This window comes from Anomaloglossus baeobatrachus, chromosome 7 (assembly GCF_048569485.1).
Source record: "Anomaloglossus baeobatrachus isolate aAnoBae1 chromosome 7, aAnoBae1.hap1, whole genome shotgun sequence".
NCBI lineage: Eukaryota > Metazoa > Chordata > Amphibia > Anura > Aromobatidae > Anomaloglossus > Anomaloglossus baeobatrachus.
Genome location: NC_134359.1, coordinates 10,273,137 through 10,287,921, shown reverse-complemented (window position 1 = coordinate 10,287,921; position 14,785 = coordinate 10,273,137). Strand labels below are relative to the sequence as shown.

The following is a 14,785-nucleotide window of genomic DNA, read 5'->3' as shown; positions in this document are numbered from 1 at the left end:
GGATAATGCCAAGAATGGGGCCATTGTTACCACCAGTAATAGCACCCGTCTTCATCCAAATAGAGGGGGGTGGCCAAGTAAAATATTATTTGTTTCAGTCCGGGTCACATGCAAGGAAAAAAGTAATTATATTGTTATACTGTTGATGCTGGAATAGGAGCTGGTACATAACATACAAATAATAATGTATTGTATATGACTGCTATGTGAAGGGTGCACGGCAAGAAGCTTCATAAAGTGAAAAGTAACATCTCTGCTAACAATTGTCTAGCGCTAGGAAATCCTGAGTGGAAGAATCACTGCACTGTCGATGTGCTGCAAAGTATCATAACACTAATATGCTACAAAGTATCAGTGCATTGATGTGCTCCTAGTCCATCTGCAGACTAGGCACACACAGATCTGGTCCAGGCTCCAAGTGACCTGCACCCCCTCCCCCCAGTGTCAGCTCAGATCTTATCAGGACACCTGTAGAATTACGGAAAAGGACATTTTGAAGAAAAGTAAAAGTAGCATTGACAGCCTTGACCTTGGGAGAGGGTCAGCAACTGAGATTGGGTCTTAATGTAGTAATTTCCACAGTTATTCGGGGATCGGGGTCCTGTATATAGAATTTCCCTGGTGATGGTGGGATTGGGGTCCTGTTATAAGGTGCTCCTCCCCAGTAATTGGGATGAGGGGGGGGTATAATGACCTGTATGTAATGCCCCCTCCCCCCATGATTGCTACGCCCCCATTGGTTGAGCTGAGTGTTTGCAAACAGCTTGTGACAGAGTCCTGTGTCGTGTGTTGTGTCAGGTTCTCACGGGATAAATAGGAAGCGCCGAGTGACGAATAGGAAGCCGGACCCGGGCAGTGACAGGCAAAGCTGCGGGGAACAGCGCACTGCACAGCCGGCTCCCAGCGCCCGAGCCGGCACACCGCGCACGTGGAGCTACCAGAAGCGCAGCCACCGGACCCAGAGACCCAGGAGATCACAGGGGAGACTGCACAACCTGGGAGATCACAAGAGAGAGCCTGCAGGACCTAGGAGATCACAGAGGAGACTGCACAACCTGGGAGATCACAAGAGAGAGCCTGCAGGACCTGGGAGATCACAGAGGAGACTGCACAACCTGGGAGATCACAAGAGAGAGCCTGCAGGACCTGGGAGATCACAGGGGAGACTGCACAACCTGGGAGATCACAAGAGAGAGCCTGCAGGACCTAGGAGATCACAGAGGAGACTGCACAACCTGGGAGATCACAAGAGAGAGCCTGCAGGACCTGGGAGATCACAGAGGAGACTGCACAACCTGGGAGATCACAAGAGAGAGCCTGCAGGACCTAGGAGATCACAGAGGAGACTGCACAACTTGGGAGATCACAGAGGAGACTGCACAACTTAGGAGATCACAGAGGAGACTGCACAACTTGGGAGATCACAGAGGAGACTGCACAACCTGGGAGATCACAAAGAGATCGAAGAGCAGAACATTGACCAGGAGTAAAGAGATTCCAGAAATCTGTTAAAGCTATTATAGGACTTAGGGGATCTGGCATTGGGAACCTCCAGATCCTAAACATTATAGGAGTCCTGGCTAAATCACAGGGTTTGAGGGATCTCTGCTGCTTGTTATCTTGGGGAGTCCCTTTTTCCTGTACTGTGGAGTCCCCAGGACACGAAAAGGAAGCCGTGGATCTGTGTAGAGGGAGGTGATCGTCAGCTCCGCGGCTCAGCACCATGGCTCTCCCGGGTAGATCGTCCTTTCCGCGGCTCAGCACCATGGCTCTCCCGGGTAGATCGTCCTTTCCGCGGCTCAGCACCATGGCTCTCCCGGATAGATGGTCAGCTCCACGGCTCAGCACCATGGCTCTCCAGGGTAGATGGTCAGCTCCGCAGCTCAGCACCTTGCTTCTGCTTGCCCTCCTGGTCCTGTGTGCAGCCGGCAGCCCTACAGCAGTGCCCGATCCTCCCCCGTCTTCCTCCCCAAACACCTGCGCTTCATGCGGGCTTCGGCCCCCGGAGGAGGCGGCTGGAATGGAGCAGGGCTTTGTGGAGGCGGTGAAGCGTCATATTCTGACCCGGCTACAGATGCGGGAGCGGCCGAACATCACTCATGCCGTGCCCCGAGCTGCCATGCTGACTGCCCTGAGGAAGCTGCATGCCGGCCGCCTGCGGGAGGACGGACGCCTGGAGATCCCCAGCCTGGACGGCCACGGCATGTCCGGCCCCGAGAGCCCCGAGCACAGTGCCACCTCCGAGATCATCAGCTTCGCAGAAGCAGGTAGGTGCCCTGCACAGGACACCCCACTGAAGTACCTGGCAAGGGGTCTGCACAGCAGTGCGAATGGCAGGTACAGGACGATCCGAGTATGTAGAGAAGGGTGACGTTTATAGGGGAACAGGATATTCCAGAGCTCGTGTACACTGTATGGAGCAGTATTCAGTCTACAGGTACAGGACATAGGAGAAGGACTAAGTGTCATGTGTAGGATGATGGGGTACATGGTATAGGGGGCTCCCTAAGGACATTATAGACAATGTGTATTAGGACTGGTAACAGTATAGAGGCACAATGTATAGGGAGAAAACGTGTGTAGAGGCACTGAGTATAGGGGGATCAAACAGGTTATATAGGCAAAATGCATAAGGGATCGAGGCAGAGTATACGGAGAAGGAATTCAGGGTATATAGACACAGTACATACAGTGAGGAAGGTAATTTACTGATGAGCGGGCACTACCATGCTCAGGTGCTCAGTACTGGTAACTAGTGATGAGCGGGCACTACCATGCTCGGGTGCTCAGTACTGGTAACTAGTGATGAGCGGGCACTACCATGCTCGGGTGCTCAGTACTGGTAACTATTGATAAGTGGGCACTACCATGCTCAGGTGCTCAGTACTGGTAACTAGTGATGAGCGGGCACTACCATGCTCGGGTGCTCAGTACTCGTAACTAGTGATGAGTGAGCACTACCATGCTCAGGTGCTCAGTACTGGTAACTAGTGATGAGCGGGCACTACCATGCTCGGGTGCTCAGTACTCCTAATGAGCAGTTGGACTTTCAGATGGGTTTGACTCTTGTACTGAGTATAATGGAAGTCAATGGGTAACTCAAGTACTTTTCTGAAAATCGTCCTGAAAAATGATTGCGTTCTCTATAGACTTCTATTATACTTGGTACATGAGTTGCACCCATCCGAGTGTCCAACTGCCTGTTATCAGTACCAAGCAACCGAGCATGGTGGTGCCCACTCATCACTAGTTACCAATACTGAGCACCCGAGCATGGTAGTGTCCGCTCATCACTAGTTACGAGTACTGAGCACCTGAGCATGGTAGTGCCCGCTCATCACTAGTTACCAATACTGAGCACCTGAGCATGGTAGTGCCCGCTCATCACTAGTTACCAATACTGAGCACCTGAGCATGGTAGTGCCCGCTCATCACTAGTTACCAATACTGAGCACCTGAGCATGGTAGTGCCCGCTCATCACTAGTTACCAATACTGAGCACCTGAGCATGGTAGTGCCCGCTCATCACTAGTTACCAATACTGAGCACCTGAGCATGGTAGTGCCCACTCATCACTAGTTACCAATACTGAACACCTGAGCATGGTAGTGCCCGCTCATCACTAGTTACCAGTACTGAGCACCCGAGCATGGTAGTGCCTACTCATCACTAGTTACCAGTACTGAGCACCTGAGCATGGTAGTGCCCGCTCATCACTAGTTACCAGTACTGAGCACCCGAGCATGGTAGTGCCCGCTCATCACTAGTTACCAGTACTGAGCACCCGAGCATGGTAGTGCCCGCTCATCACTAGTTACCAATACTGAGCACCCGAGCATGGTAGTGCCCGCTCATCACTAGTTACCAATACTGAGCACCCGAGCATGGTAGTGCCTACTCATCACTAGTTACCAGTACTGAGCACCTGAGCATGGTAGTGCCCGCTCATCACTAGTTACCAGTACTGAGCACCTGAGCATGGTAGTGCCCACTCATCACTAAATGTGATTTAACATGGACTAGAACAAAATTGAATCAAGGAAAGGAATGGAATAATTTATGGAGTCTGGTCAGAGTAATAATGCCACATGATATCGGGATGTGGACAGCTTGTATGGGATATAGACAGCATTTACAAACCGTATGATAGCTTACATGGGACACTGTAGTGTATACTGTATACAGGCGGCAAGATATACAGGTATAAGAGGCATGGCACAGGAGGGCAGAGACCGGGAACAGTATTGACACAGATATGGAGTGATGCTGTAGGTCACAATACAGATTAGCGCAGACTGTATTGAGCAGAAATAGATGGAAAGTGGATGAAGTCCACAGGTAGAGGTGAGGGTGTCACACTATATCCGTGGATGTGGGGCTGATGCACTCAGATATCATGCACCACAGCCCCATAGAAGACCACAGACTAATCTGCACTTTCCACAATACCTGGGCCCTGGGTACAATGCTCAGATCTGTCTCTTCCTATATCTTATCCTGTGGGATATTCGGGGATTGCACCCTATTGTATGGGGGACATAATCTTTTGCTCGATAAGGCTCCATCTGATGATATGGATATATTCTTCTCTGCAGGGTTCCCTGCCCATCAAATATTCCTGCACTTTATGAAAGTAAATGGACTCATTGCAGGCTTTTCTTTAAGCTTGTACTGTTTATTGTCATTATTATCCTTTGCATGTGTCAGTGAATGACGCTGAAGAGTTTATAATTCTCGGTAATGAATGTGCGCCTGCCATACCTGATATTCAGAGACGAGTGGGAGAGGACATGTGACAGCGGGGCTTGATGGGGCTCGTGGACTGTGGAATGAGGAGCTCACATTTTTCGGTGTTTCATAATGTTCTCTTGGTAAAACATTGATGTTTAGTTAAGTGCAGCGCTTCTTTGTTTCATGGCTATTGTACTTCATTCCTGTTTTTTTCTACTTTCTGCAGATGACGTCTCTGCTTCCAGAGTCCGACTGTCATTCATTATTTCCAATGAAGGGAACCAGAACTTGTTTGTTACTCAGTCCAACCTTTGGCTTTACCTCAAACTACCTGATGTTGTAGAAAAAGGCGGAAGGCGCAGAATCAGAATAAAACTTTATTTCCAAGATCCAGCTGACCAAGTCAAGATGAGTCTGGTGGAGAAAAGAATAGATGTTAGGCGGAGCGGATGGCACACGTTGCCCTTGACTGATACCATCCAAGCTCTTTTTGAGAAGGGCGACCGCAGGCTTAACTTAGAAGTTCAATGTGATGGCTGTGAGGAATGGTCTGTAATCCCAGTGTACGTGGATCCTGGAGAAGAATCCCACCGCCCCTTTCTGGTGGTTCATGCGAGGCTTGCTGACAATAAGCATCGGATACGGAAAAGAGGTCTCGAGTGTGACGGACGTACAAACCTCTGTTGTAGGCAGCAGTTTTATATTGACTTTCGGCTCATAGGGTGGAATGACTGGATCATAGCACCATCGGGGTACTATGGCAATTACTGTGAGGGGAGCTGCCCTGCCTACCTGGCTGGTGTACCAGGTTCTGCCTCGTCCTTTCACACGGCGGTGGTGAATCAGTACAGGATGCGAGGGTTGAATCCAGGGACCGTGAACTCCTGTTGTATTCCAACAAAATTAAGTACAATGTCCATGCTGTACTTCGATGATGAGTACAATATTGTCAAGAGGGATGTGCCTAACATGATCGTGGAGGAATGTGGATGTGCGTGATTGAAGTCACTGGACAATGACCAATTTCGCCGTACTTCAACCAGTGGGATATTGTGTCACAGTGACGCTAGGGGGGGAGAGATAACTTGAGACGAGTGCCAGTCTAGGGGGCGACCTATCGTCCTCACAAGCATCTACAAAACATGGCTTATGAGATTGTCAGCTCATATGTCCACTCACTGAGACATCCGTAAACACTGTGACACCAGAGGAGAAAGCCAAGGTTTCCATAAACCTTTCGGTCAAGTGTAATGTGTCAAGGGATGGAAAATAGCACATTCCAGGACATCTTTCTATAGTGACCAGCTGAGGAAGTGGACCCTGCAGGGTACGGGTGGTCCCGGCTTTCTGAGACCCTCTTCGAGCACTTGCAGCGAGGAATGTATAGTTACGTTATTGCTGAATAATGGGCAGCCCAGTATTGGTCGTCTTTAAGTAACTTCTTTTATGCATCTGACTGTGGATTAATCGCAGAATAATGATGAACTATATGTGGTCTGGAAAGCAGCAGTGGGACCGCGAGCGTTCTGCTCTTCTGCTGTATGGACGGATGGGACTTTGTTACTTTATGCACAAGCTGGCATGTACAGGAGACTTTGGAATGGATATACAGATATATATACTTATAAATATATATATTTATATATTATTTTTGTAACCCCTTTAATAACACAATGGCCTGCTAAATCATTGTTCTGCAATTTCATCTTGCACTGAGGGGGTTAAGTAACAGGGAGAATCCAGATGAAGGTACAGATGGATAAAAAAGCACCCCCTTGTGTCCAATGACAGGGGTGGGAGGGGGGCTCCAGACAACACAGCACTTGCAAGCCACTAGGTACGCATTTCAACCGCAGCACTTGCTTTTATTACTACCTGCAATCATGGTACTTGACAGTGCACTTAATTTTACTTAAGCCATTCCATGCTGCAAAGCGTAGCTCACCGCGGTCCAGGCGGTGAAATATACAGCTACGGTACTTATTCTAACCCGGCCGTGCAATTACTTGTTGTATTATCACTTGCATTTGGTAGAAATAAAAGGATATTAAAATCCTCAGTACGCAAATACCCACATATCCCTTCAGAATTGTTATAACTGGAGTCTCGTGGGAAGGTCAGCAGTTCCGCAAGGTATATGATTGTATCATCAGAATGAGCAGTGGTATCACCTGAGGGCCGACAGCTCCAGGACCCTGGCAGGCTGAATGCTCCGACCATCTCCGCCATGTATATATGTGTACAGATGTAGCAGAATTCAGTTCATCATCATTTTATTTTCTGCGTCTTGACTTATTATATCCGTGCACTTACATGGGACTGCAGCTGGCGTCCAATGTAACTTCAAAGGATAAGTTGTCATCGGTTACATCTGTAGATCTATATCGTACCGTGGTCGGGTGTCTTTTTGGAAACCTGGACTGATGTGTAGTGTATCAGATCGAGGACTGGCTAAGATCTGGAATATCATCTCCCCGTATGTGACCACATCAGATTGGGGGGAGGTGGAGACTGATGAATTTGGAAAGAGCTGAATGACTGTTGTAAACCTACCGAGCTATGCATTTCAATAACGATACCGGGCACAATGAACTCAAGACAGAAGTTATTTTATTTTCTAATATATATTTTTTTATACTTGAAATAAAATCATTCGCTTTTTTTTCTCTTTTTTAAGCGAAGGATTGTTTAACGTTTTGCACTGATTTGATGCATGATTAGCCACAACTGCCATTTGTAAGAGAGAATAAATGGATATTTTTATAGCGACCGAATAAGAGACTTTTTCATTGTACTATACGTCATTTTGGAACCAAAGAGGCCAACGTGATAGAGTAACGGTAAAGCTTTGAGGCTCATGTATCCTGTAAATACCTGTAGCTGCCTCTCCGGTGGGCCTGCGACCCGCGCGGAAAACCAATGCATTTATTTTGTTTCATTCCAATGTGTTGTTGTTTGTTTTTTTTTTGTTTTGTTTTTCTTTTCTATACACATGGAATGTAGAGCGAACATGACTATTTTAGTATAAGAAATGCGCATTTCTAAACTTAATGTTTGTTTATTTAATAAGACGTTCACTTTAGCTTCTGTTACATAATAATAATTTAAAACCAAACGTTGTTCCCTTAGATTCGCTGTCACAGCATTTCCTTATTGTGTACAGTCTAAATAAATAAACTGTTCTAAACACGATATATTATTACTGTCCTCCATTCTGTATTTCAGGTGGATGTGGGCACTGTGCAACATCCACGAATTTTGTAAATTATTTCACCATTCCAAATGTTTCTTGTGTTTTTTGTTTTGGGAATATTACAAGGTTAACTTCACAAATGATGCAGTGACCTGGGCTAAAACCCCACAAAGTTAATATGCAAAGCAGGAGGAAGTCCACTTATTTGCATGAACAGGTTATACCCATCTTCAAAGATAGGTACGAATGGATCATGCTTGGAAATACAAGCCAGTTTGTAATTTACTGTGTATTAACATTTTTCATTAGTTCTTGAGATATTGTCACTTTTCTTTCATTTATAACTCCTTGCCTTGGAGACCAACCACCGCTGCTGGCACTGCTAGGAGCAGAATGTGCTCTCGAGCTTTTACATTGAGCTTGTAAGCGCTGTTTTGAAGGTGGTCCGTGCTCTGCTATATCTTTATCTCAACAAGTTTCAGCGCAGTGTTTACATTCTAGACTGCCGCAGCGGTCGGTCTCCAAGGCAACAACCAGCAAACAAAAGAAAAGTGTTAATATCTCAAGAATTGCTGCAAATTTAAATAAGCAATTTCCAAAAATGTTATCTGAGAATACCCATCTATAAAGGTGGGAATAAATCTTCAGGCTTCTATTTCCCAGATCTCTGCTCCATAGGGAATGTGTATCACAAGTGCAGTTGTCAATTATTTCTGGCCTCTCTCCACGTCTCCTTTTGTATCTGTTCTGATTAATCTCGAATACAGTGTTTTTAGCTATAAGTGGGTTGAATTTCCCAGAGCGGATATGATGGCCTCCGGGGAGGAATATCAGGTTATTTTACCATATAAGATCCAACAGGTACATTGTGAGAAATGTCAAACCTTCATCATTTATGTATCCTACCTGCACAATGCAAAAGCCCCTCCTTGATCTCGCAGTATCAGAACGTTTTCTACATAGATATCTTACAAGATGTTCATTTCAAGCAAATATCTGTCAAAATGTGACAAGTAAGCGCCACCCTGGGAGGGAAACATTATAAAATGCCGCTCTGACATGATGCTTCATGGGATATAGTGAAAAGAAGTTAGACTTTTTTGTTTTCGCTTTTACAAGCTCTATCATTTCCCACAGTGTAAAATGTAGTGATTGGAAGTCTCCCTGTGCTCTGCCGGAGGTTCGGCATTTTCTAAGATGCTTCTTACATAACTTTATTTTTTTTAATGTCCTATGAAATCTGTGGTGATCGTGCATGTCGGTGACAATCCACGGAGCGGGAATGTGCAAACAAAGTCTCCAACTCCGCAGCAGCTGTCACTGTGTCCATTATATACAAAATGTGTGTGTATTACACCAGAAATGCAATAAATCACGTATGGATCACAGAGGATGTACTGCTATGAGCTAGCTATGAAAGCTGAGCACTGATTGGCTGCTGTGCACGACAGTTATGATAAATGGGGCCCAGTGTATTTATAGCAGTTAGAGGGATCCCGCCTGGGTCATCCCTGGTTATATTGCCTTGTACACATCACAACCTGCGGCATCGTGCGAGCGAGAAACATGCAGTTCTACAAGATATTCTGGTCTACATGACTGATGGACTAGTGAATTGCGCTCCTGGTAATCTAATAAATAAGACACCACACACTGCGTGACATGGATTAAAATTTTGGCCACAGCAGCCCTTTATTTTAATAAGAAAAAACATCAATAAGAAAAAACAAGATTATCGGCCCAGAGATGTGGTTGTTATAAATCCCAGCCCCATATCCCCCTCCGCCGTGTACACCTAGCTCAAGGGGGAATCTGGGTATACCCCTTGATCATTTTCCTTGTGTCCGCTGAGCTCCTCCCCAGGGACCCATCTATTCCACTGTCCACTGAGCTCCTCCCCAGGGACCCATATTCCACTGTCCGCTGAGCTCTGGCCCAGGGACCCCATTAAAAACATAATTCTCCAACCAACAAAGAGGGGGTTTAAACAACCACATCCCGCCGCCGCCAAATGCTGCTGTAACATACAATATTAAAATGTTAATACAATATTAATATGTTGATATGACATTGTCAATTTGGATACATTACTGATAACAATTGATACAATACGATACAATACTAATAATGTTGATAAAATACCGATGATGTTGAATACCAATAACATTGTTAGAATATTGACAGTGTTGCAAAGTCCTGATATTGATACATTTCCCTTTATTATAGGGAGGGTGGGTGGGACAACTGCTTGTTCAGTCTTTAAGTCCAGGACAAAGGAATGACACCTTAACATGGGACCTATTTCTTATATGGCCCCTGCCCCCATCTCTCCTCCTGCTCGCCCACCACCACATTCCTTAGGTAAAAACCCCCATCCCTTACTCCTTAACCCTTTCCTGGATCTATCACTGCCTCAGTCATGTACGTTACGTCTATCTGCCTTCACTCTGCTTGACTGATGGACTAGTGAATTGCGCTCCTGGTAATCTAATAAATAAGACACCACACACTGCGTGACATGGATTAAAATTTTGGCCACAGCAGCCCTTTATTTTAATAAGAAAAAACATCAATAAGAAAAAACAAGATTATCGGCCCAGAGATGTGGTTGTTATAAATCCCAGCCCCATATCCCCCTCCGCCGTGTACACCTAGCTCAAGGGGGAATCTGGGTATACCCCTTGATCATTTTCCTTGTGTCCGCTGAGCTCCTCCCCAGGGACCCATCTATTCCACTGTCCACTGAGCTCCTCCCCAGGGACCCATATTCCACTGTCCGCTGAGCTCTGGCCCAGGGACCCCATTAAAAACATAATTCTCCAACCAACAAAGAGGGGGTTTAAACAACCACATCCCGCCAAGACTCGCTCTTGTGACACCTTACAAGAGTGAGTTCCTCCACAACTTAATGGCTCGTTCTACTCCTTCTTGTATTCCCAACATCCATATATCAATGCCAATGTCATTAAGATGTACCTTATCATCTCTCCAAAAATGTTCCTTTGTATTTTCCAGCATCTGGTGACGTATGGCCACCCCTCCGTTTTCCAACACAAATTTTGTTATTTTTTTATTAACCTTTATCCTTGTATTATTGATGCGAGCCACTGATCGCGCTGTTCTCCACATTTGTCTAGCTACTATATCCGACCAGACCACCACTGTTTCTGGGTAAGACCTCCATAAATTCAACATATCAAGCTTTATGTTCCTAACTAAATGTCTTGATGTTCTTATTGCTAAATCATTACCACCTAAATGGATAAGTAAGACGTCCGGGGGGCGGTAGAACTCCACATGATACTGGATTTCTTTTAACAGCTGATGCCACTGCATTCCCCTCTTTCCTATCCATGTCACCCGTGCCAAGGAACTGGGCAACCCCAACTGTTTGCCATTAGGCCTGACTGCTGCACGTAAGGCCCCCCAAAAAACAAATGAATGTCCCATGATCCAAACCAGGCATTGCTGTTCAGCTAAAACAAAAACACAATTATCACACAATTGTCTAAATGAAGACACAACTACTATAAGATTACCACAATGTACACATATATATACATGTACGCCATTTATAATAAATGTAATCGAATGTAACTCTTAAATCTGCTCGATTCCCATCTCCCGATTTTTTTTAACTATGTCAGGCCCTAAGCCCCATCTAGCAGCTTCTGTGGCTGCTCCTATCCTAAATGAGTGTGAAGTGAATGCATTTGGAGACTCTCCCAATATTGTCAGGCATTTTTTAAGAACTGCTGTGAATTGAAATTGTGACAATGACTTACAATCCTCATGAATTAGTAATGAACCTTGGATATTTGGCCTTCTTGAGACATAGTTTCTAAAACAGATGACCGGGCAGGCCCTGGACCCGCTTAAAGGAAACAATGTGATCCATTTTCCTCTACCCTGTTGATCAGTTTTTGACTTTGCCAGAAAACATTCTAATCTGTCTGTGTACTGATGCACGTCCTCGTCTTGTAGACCCCCACTTCTGGTGGAGCTACTCGCCACCAACTCGCTGATTCTAAAAGCGCCAAAAAAGGCCAGTGTGAATGCACAACTAAAGAGTAACACTTCAAACGGACTGCTACAGACTCGGCCTAGTACACTCAGCATCTGCTGCAATAACTGGAAAGAAATCGGACGCCGTTTATCTCTGGTCTTCTTACAACTTTTCCTGTAACCCTTTAGGGCCTGCTTAACTAAAAAATGCTTTGTGTAATCAGTGAAGTCGTGCAACTTAAACCAAAAAGCTAATCCAGACATTTTACTATCAATACTGGACAATGAAGTACCATCCACAAAGGCCCTGCTAATGTAAAATAACAACAAGGAAACATTGTCATGTAACCTAGCATCATGTGCCACTAGAGCACACAAGTTTTCCCATTCCCTCCATGCTGACTGGTACCTCTGCCATGTGCTTACACCCACAGACCGTTCTATCAGAGCGTATGCGGTGTCACTGGCAGTGACCACAGAAAATCCGGACACTTCTTGCCTTGTACCTCTGCCATCGGGGCTAACGAACGGAATCTGTCCCACTGAAAACGAGACAGAGCATCAGCCACAGAATTGCAAACACCGGGAACATGCACAGCTGTAATCTGACAATTTGACTTTAAACAGCGCAGCACTAGATGACGCAGCAACGTAACAACAGGCAGGGAAGAAGCTGATTGTTTGTTGATGACTTCTACAACTCCCAAGTTATCACAATGAAATCTCACTTTTCGGTTTTGGAAAATATTGTACCAAATTTCACAAGCAACCACTATGGGGAACAATTCAAGGAGTACTAAGTTTCGTGTTAACCCATTGTTTCTCCAACTCTCTGGCCACCTATCTGCACACCACTGTCCCGAACAATATGCACCAAAACCAGTTGACCCCGCTGCATCAGTGTGGATGTCTAGATCAAAATTTGAAACCGGTGGTCTGATCCACAATGACCTCCCATTAAACTCTATTAAGAACTGTTCCCATACCGCCAGATCGTCCTTTAATGTTCTAGCCAGCCGCACAAAGTGATGTGGAAAGGTTATGCCTGAGGTAGCTGCAGCTAGGCGCCTACAAAAAACTCTACCCATTGGAATAATGCGACACGCAAAGTTCATTTTCCCTAACAGCGATTGTAGATCCTTTAATCTGATCTTACGGTGAGATCTAGCTTCTCTGACTGCCTCCAGCAGATCACTGACCTTGTCATCCGGTAATCTGCACTCCATTGCTTCACTGTCAATCAAAATTCCTAAAAACTTGATAAGTGTAGACGGGCCTTCTGTTTTATCTGATGCTAACGGTACTCCAAAACACTTAAAAACCGACTGAATCGCTGCCAATAATGAAGCACAAACAAATGACTTTGGTGGACCAATACATAGGAAATCATCTAGATAATGCAGGACAGAACGCACGCCGGCTTCCTTCTTTACTACCCACTCCAAAAATGTGCTAAATGATTCAAACAAGGAGCATGAGATGGAGCAGCCCATCGGTAAACACAAGTCTACATAAAACCTTCCCTGCCACTGACAACCCAAGAGATGGAAGCTTTCTGGATGGACTGGTAGGAGTCTAAAGGCAGCTTCAATGTCTGTTTTTGCCATTAAAGCTCCTCTGCCGTACTTCTGTACCCATGCAATCGCTGTATCAAATGAAGTATACGAGACTGTGCAAAGTTCCTGATCGATTCCATCATTAACTGAGCTTCCATGAGGGAAGGACAGATGATGGATCAGCCTAAACTTATTGGGTTCCTTCTTTGGGACCACCCCCAATGGAGAGACCCTTAAGTTTTCTATTGGCATTTTGGGGAATGGGCCTGCCATGCGGCCCAGGTCAATTTCTTTGTTTAGTTTTGTGGAGACAATGTGAGAATATGTATAAGCTGAAGCAAGGTTACGAGAACAGGTTAATGGGCCTGAAGTAGATGGGATCTTAAAACCTTCTGAGAAACCCTCCCCCAGCAATTGTGCTGCTTTTCTATCTGGGTACCTGCTTAGATAGCCCACCATCTCCCCGAGTCTAATTGGGGTTTCCCCCTTTTTGGTTAATCTCTGCTGTTGGGGTTTTATTTCGTTTAAAGCATTTTGATAGGCTATGGTTTCCACTACAGAAGCTGCATTCATGTTTGTACCTGCATGTGTTTCCGAATCTGCACTGGCTATCATTGAACTGCCAGCAGCAACCTTTTCTGTTTGCTGCCGACAATCCGATTGCTGATGATCTGCCGACATAGCCCTGAAAGGGCTGATTAACCCCACGTGGCGCTGTCATGAGACGCATCCATAAACTAATATCTTTGTGATCCCAACGAATCCCTTGGCGACCAGCCTTTCGTTGGCGAAACTGCTCATCATAGCGCAGCCATGCTAAACCTCCATACACACGGTGCGCCTCCCCGATAGAATTCATGTAACAAAATAAGGCAGAGCAATGTTCAGGAGTTTTTTGGCCTATTACACTTGCTAATATGGCAAAGGCATGGAACCAATTGCTAAATGTTTGGGGGATGAGACAATACCGTCTTTCTTGTTCCTCTCTTTTCCTCTCATCAAACCTTACTCTATCCAAGTTATATTTTTCTAAGGGCAATAATGAAAATATTTCCACATATTCGTCGGCCCAAATCTTCTCCCTAACCTCCTGTTTCAAATGAATTCCTAGAGGACCCTCAAAACATACATATAATTCTCCTTTTGCTGCATCAGATAATGGAACCCCTTGTGAAATTACTGCGTCCTCCTGTGTCTCTGGATCAGCACACAACTGACTTACCACCTCCGATGTCCGGCGACCATTCCCGCACCATGCAGCAATAGGAGAAGAAGTTATGGGTAAGCTAGACTGACTCAA

At 45.6% G+C, this 14,785-nt stretch overlaps 1 protein-coding gene across 1 annotated transcript; it reads left to right on the top strand.

The window, feature by feature from the left end:
* The first annotated feature begins 732 nt into the window (after window positions 1-732).
* INHBB (inhibin subunit beta B) lies at window positions 733-7,925 on the top strand. Its single transcript, XM_075317021.1, has 2 exons — window positions 733-2,267; window positions 4,958-7,925. The coding sequence occupies exons 1-2, from the start codon at window positions 1,724-1,726 to the stop codon at window positions 5,728-5,730; spliced, it is 1,317 nt and encodes a 438-aa protein (XP_075173136.1). The 5' UTR covers window positions 733-1,723; the 3' UTR covers window positions 5,731-7,925.
* Window positions 7,926-14,785: the final 6,860 nt, after the last annotated feature.